Source organism: Chaetodon auriga, chromosome 10 (assembly GCF_051107435.1).
Source record: "Chaetodon auriga isolate fChaAug3 chromosome 10, fChaAug3.hap1, whole genome shotgun sequence".
NCBI lineage: Eukaryota > Metazoa > Chordata > Actinopteri > Chaetodontiformes > Chaetodontidae > Chaetodon > Chaetodon auriga.
Genome location: NC_135083.1, coordinates 7997652 through 8018538, shown reverse-complemented (window position 1 = coordinate 8018538; position 20887 = coordinate 7997652). Strand labels below are relative to the sequence as shown.

The following is a 20887-nucleotide window of genomic DNA, read 5'->3' as shown; positions in this document are numbered from 1 at the left end:
ACTAACTTATCAATAATTGCACAAAACTCAGAAACACTAAGCTGAGCTGAGACCAAAAATTCAATGCCAGATGAAATCAAAACTACAACTGAATCTTGAAAGTCAAAACTGAAAAACTTTCAAGTGCTTCCTGGTAAACACCTCTGCCAGCTGCTGTCTGTATTGTCAACTACAGACAGTTTCCAAGACTAAAAACTGCATACATTATCATCAAGAAATGTGAAAAATATTATATAATAATATTAATTTTAATGGAACAACTTGTTTGAAGCATTAAGTGCTTAAGGGGAAACCATTTTTCTTTTTTTTTCCCAGTAGATACTTATTAAAGGTATTAAAATAGGTGAAAGATGATTCAATTGGTGAGATATTACAGCCTGAATATGAGGTTTTAATACTGGTGAGAGGTGTTAATACAGGTGCTTGCCCAAGCTCAGTTATGCAAACATTCATTATATGGTGGTCGAAGCATTATCACACCTGGTCCTTCGAGAGGTTGTAGCATCGATGGGATTGATTCTTTTGCACTGAGTGGGACAAGGTATATATCTTTGATAGAACGGCTGCTATTGGCGACCACACCAAAGCGACCTCTGCTGCTGAAATAGGAAAACAAGGAGACGTAGGCCACTTCTTCCTCCTCTGTTGCAGGGTGAAACCGGATCACACATAACTCCTAATAAGCAAAAAACACAAAAAAGATGATGTAAAATACCAGTAGATTTTACATATTATTTACAAAACACAGAAATAAATTATACTGTATATCATCTGCTTGCCTTTGTAACAGAGGTCTTAAGTTTTGCAACATAGTCCCACACTGTCTGAGGCAAGATTCGTCCTCCAATTTGTATGGTATCAGGTAGATCCTACACGCAAGAAAAAAATGTTCAGGTCGTTGTTAATTCACCAAATGACAATAACAGGCCTTTCTGATACAGCTCTGTGAATTTTATGAAGTTATTACTGTGCAGTACTGTACCGCTTTAAGATTTTCAGCAGATCCTGAAACCAGATATCCTTTAGTGACAAACTTCGCAACAGTGAGCATGTTTAGGAAGCCTTTCCACACTATGTCTTGCTTTGCCAAGAACTGAGCACTCTCACCATCAGCTGGGGATTCAGATACCACGGTCCTGAGACATAAATCACAACAGCGCAATGACAATCACATCCACATATTATGGTGAAATTTGCTCAAATGCATACTATACTATCTCAAACAGAATAAGTCTATATGCTGCTCTATATACTAGCATATTTCTTTAAATACCTTGAGGATGAGCCATACAGTCTGGGATCTGCAGAGGAAGATGGCTTCATTAAGATAGATTTAGGTACTGTTTTTGTTGGTTGCAGTGAGGAGGCTGGTGCTGAGGGTGGGGCCAATCTGGTTTCTTTAAGAGGTGCATAGGGGACTCCTTGGTTATGAGATGTGTGACTGGGACCAGGGGTGGCACTAGACAGAGCAGAGAACCTGCTTGCTGCAGTGCGGGGGTCACGCCTTGTGATGGTTACTGTGGAGACTGCTGGGATCACGACTGGTGTATATGCTCTCTTGGTTGTAGTAGCTTTAGGAGTGTCTGGAGTTGGTGATGCAGGGGACTCCAGGACAGGGGAAGCAGGAGACTCTAAAGTTGGGGAGGCTGGAGAATCCATTATGGGAGAAGCAGGAGATTCTACTATAGTCAATACAGGAGAGTCAATGGTAAGGCGGGATGAAGGATCCATCAGGGATGATGTTGGAGAATCCATGTCAGGTGAGTCAGGTGGTGCACGCAGAGGGGAGTCATCTCCCGCAGACTTTCTCCAAGATGGTTCGTATTTATCTCTTGTTTCAGACACCTTGGGTTTTTTCTTTGCAGGTTCCTCTTCATCCCCAGCTAGTATTTGACCTTTGGGAAGGAATAAGAATTTACTTTGAAAATCCACAAATAACAGTCATTGGATAATAATGCCCACTCTGTATTGCACAGCTATTGTAACATCTTTTTAATTCACCTGTGCATATCTTGCATTTCAGGTCAAAGAGGTGAGTTTTGTGCTCTGATGTTGTGTCCTTCAGCATACAGGTGAGAATATCTGGTACAGCACTCTTTTGGCTTGGCTGGCTTGTTATGGTCTTGGGAGCAGGAGCAGGAGCAGGAGCAGGAGCAGGAGCAGGAGCAGGAGCAGGAACAAGAGCAGGAGCAGGAGCAGGAGCAGGAGCAGGAAGACTTTTCTTCTGTTCCTGGGAAGAAACATATACCAACACAAACACATAATAAGACTTAAAAAAAAAATATCGAAACACCCATGGCCTTTCATGAGAAATGTTTATATGGAGAAGGATAGACAATATAATGACCAAATAAACATATTTAAATCCATCAACTGAATGTACGAGGCAAATACACACTGTGCTTCTATCAGGTCTAGTTGGCTTCAAACTGGGCAAATCAACCTTCACTGCTTCAGGCTTCTGCAGCAAAGTCGTTGTTTTAGCAGCTGTTTCCTTAACCTAGATACACACAAGCAATGGAAGAAAATAATAATTTCTGACACAAACACTGCTTGATTCTGAGGCTTAATGACAAGTTCAAACACATTATCTGATGGATTTTGTCTTGGTTGTTGTGTTTAATATCCTTTACACTTTACCTCTGTTGTTTCTTTTGCACTTGGCTCTGATGTCTTGATAGCCTGCATGTCCTTCTGGCTCATCCTGGCCAGTCTGAAGGGACTAATTTCTCCACGCACAACTCGATACAACAAGCCCTTGAGAAAACCCATAACTGGACCGTTAGCATGCTAAAAACAACTATTATTTGCTCCTAATAAACCCACTAAACAAAATTCTGCAATACTGAGAGAAGTATTCAAATTTATGGGAAGAACAAAGACCACAAAACAGAATGGGTTTTATCAACTTTGAACAAACCTTGTTTCTTGGGTCTTTCAGGTTGAACATTATAGTTCTGTACTTGTTCATGTATTTGCTGTCCGTGTTGCGAAATATGTCAAACATCTCCATCTCAATGCTAGCGACAAGCTTTGCAACTTCACTCTCAGACACCTCCAAATCCTCACAATCAGACACCCTTGAGAAAAGAAAAGGCAGTTAGTCAACAAATTTGTTGTGCTTCACTGGTCGACATGCAGTTTTTACACTTCTATTCTTGTAAAAGTGCAAAAGCCACAGATATATTCCTGGAGTCTACAATGTGATGAAAATAGCCTTGTTTTTGGACACCAAGCAGGTTACTCACAGATTTAGAATATTCAACTTTTCACAGGAATCATTTTCAATTTATGAGCCAGATTCATCAAGAAGTTCTCACCTTTTGAACAGGATGCTGGTGAGGGAGCGCTGGATGCTCTGTCTGACCTGGTTATTGGGCTGAGAGGGTCTGGAGGAGGGAGCACTGGGTGCAGGTGGCACCGGCAGATTTCTGGTTTCACTCAGCAGCGTTGGGGCTGAAGAAGGCTTCTGGCATGATGCTGAGGCTGACACTAGGCCGGACGGAGGCTGGGGTGCAGACAACTTCTTTGGTATGACGTATGTGGTCTTAGTGACCATAAGGGCCCCTGTTTCATGAAGTCTGGGAGCTGAGGTGGATGGGGATTGCGGGGCTGGAGGCGGACTAGATTTCGCTGGGTTGGTGGGTATACAGGGATTTGTTTCTGCAGATTGCTGCTTAGACACACCACTGCTGACTGGCTCCTTTTGTTTTTCTGGAGAGTGGCTCTGTGGTGCAGCTGGGTCAGCAGAGGGCTGGGAAGATGGAGCAGCATCTGCCGAGGTGTCCACTGGAGGAGTTACATCCTCACTGTCAACCTCTACCTGTGTACTGTCCGTTTTAGCTGAGAACAAGAAAAAGAACAGCAGGGCATTCTGTGAGTAAGAAGAAATGCTGCTTACTGATCTGCTATCCATAAATAAAATGATTGCTTTTCCGCACCTAAAAGAAACAGGTACCAACACATAATACTATATGACAACTAAATACAAGCTATTAATGTTTTTTGTTACTGATAAATTTGTTTAATGTTGTCTGTTTATATCAGAAATGTTTGTTAACATTTGCGTTAAGTCGTCCTGTATTTGGAATTATGATCACTTGAGAAATAAAAAACATAAATGTGATTAAACTGAAGGTTGATACAGTTGGCTGATAAAGCATGGTGAGTTCATGACTAAAATTATGAGATGTGACTACAGGCACACACTGACTTCTAAACAGTTTACATAAATACAACTCTGATTTCAAAATTCCATTGCAAAGATGTCTATTGTAAAGATTTACAGTCGACATATCTTTTAAAACTCTTAATCTGCCACATTGTAATTTACAAAATACACTTTTATGCAGTTTTTATTGAAAAAAAAAAGTAATGTCAGATATTTCTCACAAGTATTTTTTAATCTTTTAAGCATCTCTTGCATCATACCGATTGATAAAACTCTTCATTAAATTGGCTTCTTTGAACCTATTTCAAAGAACACGATTTGTTGTAGATGATTTTTCAATCAATTAATGCATGCCTGATTTCACATTGTCCCCAAAAGCTTGAGGCAGGAGACAGACATTGACTGACTTGAATGAATAGTTTCAGGGGTTGTGTATAAAACCACTGTCCCCATATATAACACTGCCAGAGTACAAATGTGTAGTTTGGAAAAGCTCGCCAGCAGTTATTCCTGATCTCCACCAGTGAGCTTCAGAACACTTGAGGTTGCCTCCACCAATCAGTCAGGTTGCAGTTTACATCCACGTCTGTCCAGACTCATATATGTAGTGAAGACTTTGAAGGAATTTAATAAATGGTGTTACGTGTATTTTTTGGTTATCACTATATTGACATGTATGATTCCACTGAATAACTTGCAGAGGAAAAACATGCTGTCTTCACGAAGAGACCATTTTTACAGAGGACTGATAGAGAGCTTCATCACATGGTGCAATGACAATCATCTGAACCTCAACATCAGCAAAACCAATGAGCTTGAGGTGGACTTACAAAGCTTCAAATATGGATGTTGCTGAAAAGAAGCAACAAAGTCAACTTTCAACCCTCAGTTTTCAAGGTGGACACCCAAGATAAGTGAAAAAAGTATCAAAAGTTATCACTTCATCATGTTGTCCTATGAGACAAGTTTATCATACTTAGTGAATGCACTCTTGTGTTATGGACAAAAAATGTGTTTTGTGAGGTCACAGTGACCTTTGACCACCAGAATCTGATCAGTTTATCCTTGAATCCAAGTGAATGTTTGTGGCAAATTTTAAGAGATTCCCTCGAGACATTCCTGAGATATCACCACAGCTGTCGCCGGTGTGGAGGCATAAAAATATATTGATAAATGTGATCAACTGTCTGTTTCAAGGAAGAAGTAGTGCTGGATTGAGGAGGTAAATCAAAGCCAAGAGGAAGAATCATTGTCTGTCTGTACTTGAAATTGTTCTTACAACCTTTTCAATGTCAACAGATGAATGAATGAAAAACTAACAGCTCTTAACATTTGCATTAAAAGTCCTCCTTGACCAATTGCTCGTGGTGCAGGACAGCACTGTACTTAGCCATATAAATACTAACATACTATATTTTGATATGTTTAAGGTCTCTACATCTTCAGTGTTAAGTTGCTTGTCTGAAGAAATTAAGTCCCACTGGAGATCATCAGAATGAGCTTTAGATCAGACCTGGCTTTGTGGTTACTTGTGTAGTTTTCTAGTTTTACTGATATGAGACGGATTCTTAGTTTTATCCTTCACATGACCAAAGAGTGTGAGGATTTATGTTTCAGGAGGTGCTGAAGACTGCGTCAGGAAAAGCCAGCATGGTGAAGATGAACGTGGTACTAAGTGCATTAATAGTTTTGAGGTTTGGACAATTGGTTGGTCACTTGGGCTCTGGGTAACTGTGACAGCACTTCTCAAATTTTATCAACTAAGCAATCAATCAATTAATCAAGGAAATAATCAGCAATTAATCCATAATGACAACAATAATTAGTTGCATAATGATCTACTGGTACAAGACATACAGCATAACAGTTCCAGGAGCCATTTTTCAGATTTGAGTACTTTCACTTTAAATACTTGATACTTTTACATAAGAATCATTTTCAATGCAGGACTTCCACTTGTAATGGAGTATCTTTACACTGTGATATTAGTACTTTCACTTGAGTAAAGGATCTCAATGTTTCACCTGCCGGTGTTCATCAGGACTACTTAGGTGCAGCGAGTAGTCACAATGCAGCACCTGAGGGGGAACTCCAGTTCTGAGATCAGAGGTTTGATCAAAATCATGTGGAGTAGTGCTTCTAATAACTAGTATGCATGTCTGCAATCAGAGCAGCCACAAAAATACATACAGAGGGAGAATATGCATATATAAAGAAAAGGCCCAGCTGGGGAAGCTTTGATGTTTGGGTTAACCACTGAGCCATTTGCTGCACATGAGCATACAGGTGTGAGCTTATGAGATGCCACTATTCAATGCTGAGCCTTATGGGGCTGCAGAGGGCAAGAATCAGTGATGACATCTGTGGTACGAGGTGCCCACTTCAAACCATATTTTCATGTGATTAGATTAGTATCATAGAGGGGTTATTTAAAGAAAACTAGGTTAACATTTGGCTCTATGTCTCCTTTGTCGTTTACAGTATGCCCAACATACTAACACACTGAAGCAGTGTCAATACAAGCTACATTAAATGAGGACTAACTGTGTACAGAACACTGCAGTTAATGAAAGACAAAGAAAGAAAGTCACATCCTCTCATAGATAATGAGCATGCTACACAGTTGAACAGGTTTGAAAACGGAGAAACTGGGTGATCCTGGTTGTGTGTGTCACCTGCAGACACTTCTGCTTCTACACACTGACAGGGAGGCAGACTGAATGAAGGAAATAATGAAATAAATGACCTAATGAATGAAGGAAAGGGGCAAAGAGTCATTTTCTGCATCTATGAGGTTAAGAATGAAGAATCTTTATTTGTGTATGATTATGCTATAGTGTGTGAGAGTCAAAGAGAGAGAGAAAAGAGCACTGGAGTCAGTCAGGAGGTGTGATTTCGAAGTATGACCCTGTCATTGGTCAAAGAAAAGCTCAGATCATCTTAAATGGTTCAGAATACACAAACTTAATGAAACTATGGTACGTAATGGTATTTAGATCAACCTAACAAGTCACACAAGATTTTAAATATTCATGCATATCGCACAGGCTGACGTGCAATTTCTATATTTAAGATATCTGTGATGAGACTTCTGTGAAAGTTCAATGATTTTCATCTGTGGGTGAATTTCTGCGGTTCCTCTCACTCTGATCGTCTGTCAAAATCACAACATTCACAATTCTGACGTCATCATGTCTAGTCAATAATCTTTCTTGGAGTCAATCGGCTCTTAGACGCTGTTCTATAAATATCACAGAAACTCTGTCATTCCATTTTTGAGACCTCTTGCTGTGCAACCCACTGCTCCCCATCGCCACCATTACCCCAAAGCTGTTCCAGGAGATTCCACTGAGAGTTTCCATCAACCGCCTGCTGGCTTGGCACTGTGGTATTGTTCTTTTGACTTAAGTTAAAGATCTCAGCACTTCTTCCACCACTGCTCTAATTAATAAGATCGTGATCAACCATAAACATCATCCCCACAACATATTTCTACTGTAGGACTGTTTTTCATAACCATTGTTGTACACAAGCCATTTTCCCCTTGGCATGAGAAACTTCTACACCTCATTAAAGTCCTCATCCACACTCTGAATTGTTCACATTAGAAGCAATCTTAAGGGCAAAGATGTTTCATAAATCCACTAAATTTTCTTCTATCCTGGAATTTACTTTTAGAGGGAAATTCTTAAAAACCAAAATAACTTAGACTGCCACCACTATGACTTGAAGTTTTAAGATTACAGCCTTGTGGTCCATTACTCTAATGTTCACCTCATTTACTAATAGGAATTTCCTTGTGATGACTGTAGGCATTTACCCTGGTTTCAGACCTCTGAATCACTGCTCACATCTCAGCAAAATTGCAATTCAGTCTCACTGTCAGTCAAGTATGTAAACACAAATTCAAAGGCTTCACTTAGATCTGGTCTGTAATGATTATCTGTATCTGTAACCAACTTTTACATGCCTCCTTTTCCACAGAAAACTTTAGCAGATTGAAGTTGAATGAATCAAACTAGCAAGCCACTGTAGTCATGGATCTACTGCATACCTCCATTAAACACATGTATGCACTTCATAATCACTGAACAAACTGTCATGGAACAATAACCAGTGTTGTTATAACCTTGCTTGTCATGCAAACTGATTGTACCTATCAGTGTGTCATTTCAGCTTTGGTTGGGATATGGTGCAGTCAAATGAAAACACAGCTGGAAAAACAATATGAGACCTGCCCTGTGTGATACATTAAAGCAACGGACAAACCACACTGTTAGTTAACTCATCAAACCATGAAAGACAAAACGTTGTCCTTGGATAAACTGACTGAATTTCTCACTTCAGAGCATTCAAAACTATTCCCAGTTGTATTATGTACTGCTGTGTGTAAATTCTGCCTTTGGCTTTAAGAAAATTTGCAGATATTGTGAACAGGTTAGTTTGGTGAATGCTGTCGTTCCACGGCTGACAGAGCAGGTGAAATGTTTGCATGTTTCATTTTACACTCAGCCATGTTGAGTATGAATGCGTGGCCAGTTTAGATTTCAACAGATGGTGTAGAAGACAAATTCTCACACTTTAGGTCTCATGCCAAACTGCAGCTGGCCTCATCGACAAGGTCTGAGACCCCCACTGACACCCACTTGTATCCCATCCGGTGGACACTACACGATAGATTGAGGTTACATTAATGTAAAGGCTCTAGGTTTTTATTTTTGCACACTGCACATGTGCACATTTGAACACTTCAGTCAATATTTTGGACATTCCATCCTCCTTGTTTACCTCCTTCTTACTTTATTTTGACTGTTATGTACCACAACACCAAGGGAAATTCCTTATATGTGAAAATCTAGTTGTGCTTGGCTGCTCCCATGTATGAACGTTACCTCTAAAATGGCACTGAGTACAATCTGTGAACAGGCAGAATGTGCTGAGAATGTCTTCATTAACTTTTAATCAGATAAGATGCTGAAGCTGAATCTTCCAAATGGTTTTAACCCTAAGAGTTCCCTGAGAAGTAAAGCTGGGTCAGCCCACTTCTTCACCAGGTCAGATGGTAAGTTCTCAGTAACTTCTACTACTATCAAAACTTAGGTCAAACATTGGGAATCCCAAGTAAACTGGAAGTATAAAACTTTTGTGTATGTGAAAAGGGCACCAGTGCCTCACATTCAAAAACAAGAGTGAGAGTCGTCATGCTAGCAGTTCTGTGAGGCTGACGTGTAGCAGGTGTAAACAAAAGGTAAAGTTGAGGCTATGGGGAAGGTATTTGATCATAAACATATTTAAGGTTTGGCCTGATGATGGCACAACACAAAAAGTTCAGGAATCACCAAAGGTCTGAGAATTAATCCTGTGTGCCAAATGTCATGATAATCCAACCAATACTAGAAATTTAATTGAAAACCAAAATGTCAACCTCACAGCTGCTCGAGAGGAAAAGTCAGAAGTTCACCAAAGTCAGTGGGATTCAGCATCTGAGAACCATGAATGTCTGTACAACATTTTGGAGTGATCCATCCTATAGTTCAGAGATATTTCCAACACGACTAAAGTGGTGAACTGAACTACAGAGTGATGTTTCCAGCCATAGAGCCATTCTGACCAAATGGCTAAAAATAAAATGCAGTTTATTTAATAGATTCGATACTTCTTAGAGAACAGTTGTCCAAAGCTCTTATCCATCATTGTGCCACAAACAGTCGGGAGGTTTTTATGTCAAACCTAAGACCACCATCTGATTTCAACCTCATGTATTAAAGATGAATCTGAGGACACAACCCCCTCCAGGGCATTTAACTTCTGAACTACAACTTGAGTTGTCAGTGAGTTCAACTGAACTGTTTGTCTAACAAAGAGTTAGACGAAAAGATTTATCAACCTCTCATAAAGCTGGATAATGTGCAGAACAGACAAAGAGTGGTATCATCAATCTTTCTCATCTAACTCCCACCAAGAAGGGAAATGAGGGCACTTCCCAAAACATCAAGCTTTTCCTTCATCTGCTCAGAGATTTCTGTCTGTGAGCATTTATGTGGGAATCTCCCCTTCATAAAATGACACATTTTTCAGTTTTGATTTGTGTTTGTTCCTCCATCTTTCTTCTCTTGCTGGGAACAGGTTTACATGTGCGAGAAATGTCATCACTAGAGGGATCACTCAAGGACAGACATCAGGGCAAGACAATGACATCAGTCTCCTATTAACTCTTAGCAGGGAAGCTACCATTAGTCCTTTCATGACATTGCGAGTCCCAGAATACAACATGCCCCATGATTTACAGGGGGTTTTACCTCAGGGCTGATTAACTGTAAGGATAAATTAAAAACGAGATCTAGAGCCTTATTGCACTAAAATAGTACTGACTATGTGCCCGGTGCAGCAGTTGGTACACATTTGGTTGGTATTCTGAGGAAACGTCACAAGGTTTTGAGAGAGAACATGTACTGTATGTATGCATGCCACGTATCAGTTGAAGGTCATATACTGAGTGTGTTTTTATACCCTGTGAGCACACATAATTTAGGAAAACATGGCAAATACTTGGTGCAACATTGTTGTCATGGCTATTTTTTATCATAACTGTGTTGAATTCACACTTTGGAAGTGAGAATGCTGCAGAAAACTTGATTACTTTTTGTAATGATTTGTGGTTATGGAATCTGTACTATCTTACATCAATGTTAGGCTGGACAAGGAAAAACATAAAAAATGCAGAGAGGGCATAACTTCTCACCAACTGGGAAAGACTGGGACTGTCAGTGGTGTTTTCTCTTTGGCTGCACTTCATTTGTTTGTCCAGTAGAGGGTGCTCGTGTTTTAGCAGTAAATGTTGAAGTATTGAAATATTTAACTCTTCGAAACCTGCTGAGGAAATTCTTGAGAGCATGTGACAGAGAAACAGTAGTACGAGGTAACAAAAAACGACAGCGGAGATCAGAGAGAAGATGACAGAATAGATTTTGACTAAAACCTGACATTTCTGCACAGCGGCTGAAGCTCTTCCTCAGCTCACTTCTAAAAACTAAACATTACACATGCTGGTGTGTGTTAAGACCCACAGTGAAATAAATGTTACTATCCCAGACGGTGAACACTGAAACCAATCAATAGAAATCACGTCTTCCCATTGACACTACATCATGTGATGAAACTGCACTCAGGCAGAGTCTGCAATTTACTGCAAGAAATAAATCAACGAAGAAAAAATTCAGTGGCAAGAAAAGGGGCTTAACATATAACCAAAAGTGTAATATTTATGGTATCGTTATAATGGCATCACTTTTAATGTATCATAAGTATGTTTATGTGTAGACGTTATCACTGTGGACCCTGTTAGGAATTCACACCAAACCATTAAAGCATCACGAGTGGATCGGTCCTTTGGAAGTTGTATGAACGAACACAGCATTGTGTTTTTGGCAGAGTGGAGGTGAAACTTTCTGATGCTGAGAAGTCTGAACAGTCCTCAGTGAGAGCTGCTTTCGGACCTTGTCTAATGGGTTTGACTGACTAAGTTCATCCCGTCTCCATCACACTCATCTAAAAATCTATTACGTTATGTGCATGGACCACGGCAGTTACGAAAAGCTGTAGATGCTACTTGTGGGCTTTGGGAAAATATCAATTCAATGGGACCGATGGTTGGCTTCAATTATTCCACGATGGGAAGACTGAAGACTTTGTACTTTCATGTGATTGTCAGATTTTGCTGAACAATGCAAAACGAGACATAAGTTCAAGGTGAACAACCAACAAGAACTCAACTCAAGGTTGAGGTGGAACACAATGAAGCAGAAAGTCGCTGTTTGATGTTGTCTGCCAATACCTGTTCAAAAATAATTTACAAAAGTTTAACCCTGATCCCAAAAAAGCTGGTACTCTGTGTAAAACGTTAAAAAAGAAAAAGAAAAAAAAAAAAAGAACGCAATCATTTGTAAACATTAAAGCGTTCCTGAGTCCAAGCAGTAATGTCCTTTATACAATCATGCATTCGCAAAGTGGTGAACCTCGCTCCATCCTGGCTTGTGAACGACTGAGCCTTTCCAGGGTGCCGCTTTCATACCCAATCATGATACCATCACCTGTTACCAATGAACCTGTTTACCTGTGGAATGTTCCAAACAGGTGTTTTTGGAGCATTCCACAACTTTCCCAGTCTTCTGTTCCAACTTGTCTGAAACATGTTGCTGCATCAAATTCAGAATAAGCATATACTTAGAAAAATCAATGAACCTGATGAGGTGAAACATTAAATATGTAGTCTTTGTAATGTTTACACCTGAGTATATGTCAAACACAATTAGCACGGTATCGCATTCTGTCTTATTTATGTTTTACACAGCGTCACAGCTTTTTGGGAATGGTATTTCTGAAGCATGGTTATTCTTGTAACTATCAAAGTAAATATATTGTGTCGATTCCCTCCCTGTTGGAACATGGAACAGACCCTTTTGAAATGACAATGCACTATTCTGGGCAAATGACAGCAAGATCTCCCACTCTGTTTCTTGTGTCTATCACAGAAAATATGTGCTTCGTCACAAACGTTAGCAACAGCAGCCCCTGTGACTTAGGGGTCAAGGACCAGATCGTGAAAGGCAACATCCCCAGTTCAGGTCAATTTACTGCAGCTCTTTGCCTCATTTTCTGTCATTTTTCTACTATTTGTGATAAAGCCACAAAAATGCCAAAAAATATGAAAAAAAAAATATTAGGCAACTCAGGTAGAAGTTAGTCACGGATCCTGTGTGTTTCTGGAAGCCAGTCCTCTGCTGTGTGTCTGGAGTCCTTTTTAGCTTCTGATTTTAAAAGAAATTCAATGGAAAATTCTTATTACTAACATGTTGCAAAATGTATATGTATGTGACACTAAAACCTTCAGGACCTAATGGTCTGGTTCCCTGCCTCACTCATTGATATTCAAAACATAAACAAATGTGAATAATGAGTAGTCACTGAACTTCAGGTGTGCGACACCTCATTGTCTCACTACTTAATATAGTATGCACAGCTTCCCGATGGTACAGAGAGCATTGACTGAAAACCTTAAAAATCAAAATATACTTCTACTTTCTCCAAAGCTTTGATTTCATATTAATTCAGCACATTATTTCCTGATATCCTGATATATTTTACATATAGGAAAATCTGAAAGCACAAATGAGGCTGCTAACAATAAAGGGCTCAACAGAACTGTTGGCTATTGTGTAATCATCATACTCTCAAGGTGGCTGATTAACTTAAAAATGACATCCCACTACGTCCCTCCTGTATGCACACACTAAAACCGGTTCTGTCACTGCCTATTGTATAGATGCTTTTACCATGGCGCTTTGCTTTGTTGAATAGGGAAGTTGCTCCTTGAGGCTTAGTGATTTGATCTGCAGTCAGTTGTGTACTTCTCCCACTAAGAGTGAAAGTCAAAAGACACAGGTGCTGAAACTGATGGTTACCAGAGAAAGAAACTTCAGCCCACAGACTGTGGGTGTCAGAAAGCAAAGACTTCACTTAGTGACCTACAGCATGTGTCAGCAAAGACGGAAACTACCTGGTAGTAAATTCAAACATTGTTTCGTAGGAAAACCCATCTCTGAAAACCCAATGTGCTGATCAAAGCCCATCTGAGCCCATGACTATCCATCACACACAGATCATCTTCTTTGACCAAACTGGAAATGTTTGTATTCTGAGTTTATCATAAAAAAAAATTGATGTTAAATTGTCTGCAATGACATGGAAGTGCTGTTTTATACTATGCAATGCTGATGGAAAATAAACTTTATAGCTTTAGGCTGTTTTTGACAGGAGGTTGATTGTTTGTCTTTAGCTCTGACCAGCAGTACAGTGAAGCACCAGGACTTTCATTCACACCGGGGATTACTGGATGTACTGAGGTCCATCCACTCATATCATCTCCAAAAAGCCATCATTTAAATTGTGGTAAAGGCCACACTTAGTTTCCTGAGATCCATGAGGTCATGTGGTGAAGAGATGCAATCGCGCAGCAAATCATCATGTGCTGCCACACCATTGTTAACACCTCTGTTCACCAGGCCACACCTGCTGTGAGGACTGCTGGTTAGCAGATGCCGTCCCAGCCTGCATCATCTCCTGACCTCAACCCCACTGTGAACCTGTGAGAAGCCCTGCAACACAACAGCTGGAGACGTGACTTCTGCCTGACAGGAGCAAGCAGCTCAGCCAGGACCTTCTCCAGAAAATGTGGCAGCGCTTACAGCTGCTGCACATTGAGAGGCTCAAACAGAGGTGGCTGCAACAGGTGATCACCAAGGGTTCTGTTGGAAGCTATAAGTTATTATTTAAGAAAATGTAGAAGTGTAGAGTTTGTTTTGACTTGTTAATTTTATGTATGTTTGTATGTATGTATATACACACTTAGATAAAGACTTTAATATTTTCTCTAGACATCTTTATGTGCTCAGACTTTAATCTTTGAAACTTCTGCCAACACCCCAATACTGAAGCTGAGGAAGACGTAAGCGAATCACTAATTTCATTGGAATTACTTACTCATTAGAAAGACGTTCCAAAGAAAGTGAAGGGGCATGTCCAGGGGGTGGCCTCAGGTGACAATGGTCACACCTGAAATATGACTGGTCATCCCAAGTGCCACCCCATTATCCTTATATATGATTAGCTATCTACCTAGAGATGGGACCTTAGTTTGAACCAACAGTTTTTAGAGTATTTTTGAATGTGCTATGTTTTTTTTTGTGTCGGCTACTTTTGGAGGTAGATTCTTTTTGAGTACTTACAGGTTAAAGTATGGGAGCTTTATGTTAGTGTGGCGCCTGTTTGTTTGTGATTGGTAGAACTATCTATTAAACCATTCTTTTTTTTCCCCAAACACAGGTATGTGTGTGTGTAATGTCAGTATCTCATATGAGAAATGGCAAATTTATGTTATTCTGACATTTGTGTGTTTGCACGCACATCCCTGCATGACTCAGTACCCCAGATGGCCAAGCCGGCCAAAAAAAATCTGGAAACGCCACTGGGTGTGTGGATTATCCAAAGCAACCAGAACACTGCAAATACAGTCTGCTGCATTACTTGAATGTCAAATACCACAAATTTGGTTCACCCACACTGTATTGGCGCAGCAGCAGAAAGATTTCAAGGGCAATTTGATGGCTTGAGGTCAAGTTATGAAGTCAGAAGAATGAAAGTGTTTTGGAGCGCTCATTTTCCACAACATATCCCATGATATTTGCAAGGGCTTGGGAATTTTTATGTTTAAAATTTAAGGTTTCAGACTAAAATGAGATTATGAAATGTGACTACTGCTACTAACACTTTTAAAAATAAACATATTATCAATGCAGAAATCTGTGTGTTACGTCAAACTGACATATGGACGACTTTGATTTGCTGAACAAATATTATCCCATTACATTCTAGCACCTGTCTCTGCTGGTAATCAACAAACTATTACAAAAAGCAGACCTGCTGCCTGCTGCATGTGCCTTTACACTGTATACTTGTTTGTAAAGTATATTTGTGAATGTAAGGTGAAACTGTTCAAATGTGAAATTCCACGCTCGTCATAAAGGTTGGGAAAATGGGTGCAGAAGCTGTCTCCTGGTCAATGCTCAAAGGACACCACAGAAATGATTTGTTTTCGAAAACAGACATTGTTTGCTGCTGAAAAAATGTGGAAGCATATGTGTGGAACCAAAAATGTAAGGGGTAGGGGTTGAGAATATCAGGAGTCCGGTTGTTATTTTCTACCTATTAACAGAACTACATGTGACCCAAGCAAGGTTATTTAAAGACTACACACTGAGCTACTAAATATGTGCCTATCCTTCATCCCTGCAGTTTGTATGCTTGTGTGGTGAACTGTAAGCTTTTTTCATGTCCAGTAGGTTGAAGTCTTCTCTCAGAGGCTCAGAAGGATGGAGCATTTTTCTGATGGTAACCAGCTGACACTTTGAAATCTTCTTCATGGAAATGTGACATCAAATGTCCCATTCACTGCTTGATAAATTCCAGGCAGAAACTCGTTCTAGCACGTGCAATGATGAATCCTCCAGTCCCCGGTGTGTCTCTGCAGCAGCAAGACGTCAACTCCTCCTCCTCCATACCAGCTGCCCAGCCCCTATTCATTAAGAATCCCCATCCAAGCTAATATTGATGTGTCTTTGCAACAACTGGTCCAAAAGCGTGTCTGAGTGTTGATGGATAAGGCACAATAAGATGCAGCATCGAGAGACTTGATGTAAAGTCCCCCCTGAGATACATGGAAAGTTGTCTGAGCATGACACAGGGACCAGGACAGCTGTAAAATGCTGAGTTGTGTGTATGTTATGGTGTGCATTTCATGGATAAAGGGCGCCAATTAGTTCAAGTTACTTGCTAAATGTTTTATGCAACTGCCACAAAAAAAGAGATGTTTCCTGAGACTACTAATGACTGGTCTGTAGGAAGAAACCGCTGGTGCTTGAACATCGGGGTCCTTGTCTGAAAAGACGAACCACTTTGAGAAAACCCAAGAGGTTTGAAGAGGAGATGTGCCTTGCCAACATCGCGGTACTACGACATCATTAAGCAGGCTTCAAAAAACAAAACCAATGAATTCAGTGATACTGCAGAGCTGTGAAAGGTTTGATGTGAGGGAGATGTGCTGAAAGCTGTAGCTGTTATTAGAAAGGTTTGCCATTACAAAAGCTGTAGGGCAGCAACAGCAGGCTGACTGACAAAAGATGCAGAGTTTTAACAAAACGTCTTGAAGAACTGAGCTGTGATGGCTGTTTAGTTCATATAATTCTACTATTTTCTTGTAAAATGTTCAAAGTCAATCAAGTGTGTCTGGGTTGTGCTTAATGTGAGAGCTTTTCTGACTAGTACTGACAAAATTCCTGCACAAAAACTTTACAGCTGATTCTTTTAAATAACTGTACATATTGTTAGAATATTTTTACATATTTTATCATTTTTCTGTTTTCTATTTATTCTTCTTGATTTGCAGTACTTGCTTTTATTGCTTTATTTTTTCTGCTTACTATGTTTACTGTTATGCACCAAAACACAGAAGGAAATTTCTTGCATTTGAAAACCTACAGACAATTAACCTAATTCAGATACTGAGAAAAGAAGAGCTTCATTAGGACATGCACACTCCATTTTAGTAAATACAAACTAGTCTGTAATAAAAACAAAAAGTGTGCAGATTGTAGTGTGTATAGTTTAAGGTACATGTGAAAACAGAGTGTGCGTATCCTAGTGTGGAAAGCTGTTCTCTGTATCTGTGTATCTTTCCAGCACATGACAAAGCTCTTCAGCCAGACAAGCAGTGGAAATTAGATTTTTTTAAAAATCCCTACACATAAGTCTAATATAAAATTAGCCATTTTTTTTAATCACTTGTTTTTAAATGTCTACAAATCTGTGATGAGTTAAGGTTCAGACTTTTTTGAGTATCTGAAATTGTTAAAATAGACTTTCAGAGACGATGATAAAAACAATTATTTGGTTCAATATTTCAAAGGATGAGAAAGGTTGTGTGAATGTTCAGCCTGTTGGCTCTGAGCGGAACATGTGAAAACATACTGTATGCTGTATGTGCACTGCGGCTTATGGGGAGAAACACACCCTAAACCTTGACTATAAAGTATTCATACTCTCAAAGGCTGGCAGCTTACTTCACAGTATGAAGCATGTTTCCAGAAGAAGAGGCAAAAGCGATGATGTGTTAAGCCTTCCTTCTTACCAACTAAAGCTTCTTCCAACTCATGTTCATCGTTCAGTGACTGATTGTCATGTTCTGCAGCGCATAATGTGTTTTCTTCAGTGTGAAACTTCTGAGTTTGGCTGAGACCTTTGCAATGTCAACAAACTGAACAACGGAGCAGTGTTTCAATACACTGATACCAAACGCGGTAAAGCAGCCTAACCACCCAGAACTACCCCCACACACACACACAATGTGTGTTGCAGTTAGCAGTTTCCAGTTATGAGACTGGTTTAAAGGACTGTGTGGAGTTGGTTACTGGAATCCGGACTAGTCAAGATGGTTTCAGCATATTTTGGGCATTTAGAAGCATGTAAGCAAATACTTACCCACTGCTGACCCCTGCTACTTATCCCAGTCATCCCAGAGAGTATGTGTGTATCCAAGTGTGTGTACTTGTGTATGATTGTGTTACACAGAGCCATAACTCAAAGAGGAAAGAAAATCTGTAATGCCAAAAGAGGCACTCTGTGCATGGTGTGTCAACTGCTGTATGATCTGAATGTGTATGAGTAGCGAGTGATACATACACGCTGTGTAAAACATAGATGATGGTAGGGAAGTGGCCTGAGCGTCTGTGAGACTGGGGTCGCAGGCTAATGGAGATGCAGCCTCCTTCTGCCCTCCATCATCTTCTTGCATCTCCTCCTCTTCATTTTCCTCCTCGGCTTTCCCTGCTAATCTCTTAGACATCCTAGCCGACCTCTGACCCTGTGATGAAAACATTTGTCAGAAATAAACATACTTCATAGGTTTTTACACAGTGGCTTCACATTAAATCAGACAACCAAAAAAATTACCTATACATTTCAACTGTCTATCTCAATTCATCAGTCTCCATGTTGAAATTACATACCTTTTGAGTGGGCCTGGCAGCAGCGGTGGCAGCAGCAACAGCCGCAGCAGCAGCTTTTCTCTGGGGCCGTCCTTTGGACTTTGGGACCTTAGGGCCAGAAAGAGTCTTCATAGTGACAGCAGCGTGCTGAAGGATGCAGTCAGTGCCACAGTAAACGGAGTCCGGCAGGGCCTGTCTGGTGCACCCAGGTCCAATGCACAGAGGAAGAGAGCTGTCCGTTTCCATGTCAGCTTCAGGTTCAGGCTCTGGTCTCAACACAGGAGCCTGCCCATCCTCTTCCTCCTCCACCATCACCACAGTCTCCTGAAACCAGAGTCTCATCTTAGACCACAAGGCGAGACTTCCATCATGCAAATGAGCCAATGACTAATGACACAAATGTAATACTGTGATGATATGTCACGCATTTGCTATCACATGAGAATTACTGCAAAGTTGGAAAGCTATTTAAATTGTGTCATGACAAAGGGCAGTGAGCCTTGCCGACAAACCAAATGCAGTTCTAACCTTGAGGGCTTGCGGCTCCTCATGCCTCTCCCCTTCTTCACCAGAAGAACTTAGTGTCAAGCATTGAGGAAAGCTGAGCTCAGGCTCTGGCTGAGGGTGAGGCTCAGGTTGGATTTGGCTCTGCTTCTTTGTAGTGCAAGGGGGGCAGACGTACTCTTGCCCTCTTCTCTCCATCTTACGGCCCTGTGTCTCACTGATGCCAACACAGCTGCCATGGAACCACTCTTGGCAACTGTCACAACAGATCATGAACCTAGAGGCAGTGAACAAAAACCAGTTATCAGGAAGTGAAACTGACAGATGGCTGAGGTGTTCAAACATCCGAATCCCAAGAGATCGTGTTACCAGAAATGCGCACGTACCTTTTATTGTGTTTCTGTCGACAGATGCAGTACAGAGCATTGGGGTCATAACCCTTAGAGTCTGATATGCCAGAATACTCTCCTACATTCTTATCGTCTTTCTTCTTCACCTCCTCCTCCTCCTCTTCCTCCTCTTCCTCCTCTGGTGCATCATCATACTGGCCAGGAGTTACATCAGTAATCTGGTCTAAATCAGAGTCTATGATTATGCAGTCTGAGTTTGATCGCTGGGCCGGACTCAGACTATTATCAGAGTGAGTTGGTGATCTCTCTATTTCAGCAGGGCTGTACTGTGGTTCATTTTCTTTTTCCTGATCTTGCAACTGCTGCAACTGCTCTTCAACTGGATTAACAAGCACCACCTCATCACTGTCCTCATCTTCTACAATGGTTGGCTGAAGCTCCACTGCCCTGCCCCTCCCTCTGCCCCTTCCTTTGCCTTTTCCCTTACCTCTGGATCTGCCTCTCCCCCTTCCTCTGGCCTTTCCTCTTCCACCTTTTCCCCCTCTAGTCTTTGTATCTTCCTGTCTGTTTTTAGATGCCAGCTGCTCCTTAATCTGTATAAGAGTCATTTCATCACTGTCCTCTTCTTGACTAGAGATCAACACCACATCCTCGATTTCCCCTCCTCCCACACTGGCAGGTGCAACAAGCTGCGAAATCTCCATGTCATCAGCAGATTCCATATTATCAGTCACCTCAGTTTCATCCATCGCCTGTGGAGGAGGGGCCTCAATGGCATCAGCCGCTTTCAAAATGTCAGGAGCTGCCAGTGCATCTGACATTTCCAGTGACAAGCCCTCATTCCCACCAAGCAGTGAGAAGGCAGTGTGGAATGCAGACCCAAAATCTTGCCATAAGCTGGGGTCAAGGCTCCCTCCTGCAGAAGCTTCTGAGGCTGGCTTGCTCTCCTCTGGTACAGGTGAGGATGGGGCAGACCACTCAAGGTCATCTATAACACTTCTTGCTGATTGAGTAGCTCTGCGGTTGGCGCGGGTTTCTGGAGTGGCCTGCAGTGTTTGGTTGTTTCGACGACCTCTGCCTCTGCGCACAAGTGGTGGACTGTGGGCCAGGTCTCCGACTTCATCCAAGAACTCCCTTCTAGCAATGGTTGTCCGCCTGAAGCCCCAGGACTTCTTAACCTGAGACAAGGATGGCCGAACACTCAACTCTGCCCCTTCTGACTGGTTCTGCTGATTTTCTGTAGAAAGATAAGAACAAAAAGAATT

General features: G+C 41.0%; 1 protein-coding gene across 3 annotated transcripts in view; it reads right to left on the bottom strand.

The window, feature by feature from the left end:
* Nucleotides 1-20887, bottom strand: part of LOC143326622 (uncharacterized) — a 30834-nt gene that overhangs the window by 8281 nt on the left and 1666 nt on the right. For 2 of the 3 annotated variants that reach the window (XM_076740342.1, XM_076740343.1), the window contains exons 4-16: nucleotides 19659-20859; nucleotides 19297-19549; nucleotides 18790-19092; nucleotides 18464-18644; nucleotides 3321-3843; nucleotides 2921-3080; nucleotides 2641-2757; nucleotides 2399-2500; nucleotides 2002-2230; nucleotides 1274-1895; nucleotides 983-1136; nucleotides 780-869; nucleotides 481-676 (exon numbers count right to left, since the gene is read on the bottom strand). In XM_076740342.1, coding sequence (XP_076596457.1) covers nucleotides 481-676; nucleotides 780-869; nucleotides 983-1136; nucleotides 1274-1895; nucleotides 2002-2230; nucleotides 2399-2500; nucleotides 2641-2757; nucleotides 2921-3080; nucleotides 3321-3843; nucleotides 18464-18644; nucleotides 18790-19092; nucleotides 19297-19549; nucleotides 19659-20859 — 4131 coding nt within the window. Of the gene's footprint in view, nucleotides 1-480; nucleotides 677-779; nucleotides 870-982; nucleotides 1137-1273; nucleotides 1896-2001; nucleotides 2231-2398; nucleotides 2501-2640; nucleotides 3081-3320; nucleotides 3844-18463; nucleotides 18645-18789; nucleotides 19093-19296; nucleotides 19550-19658; nucleotides 20860-20887 lie in introns of those variants that run through there. The other variant, XM_076740344.1, reaches the window with a different exon arrangement.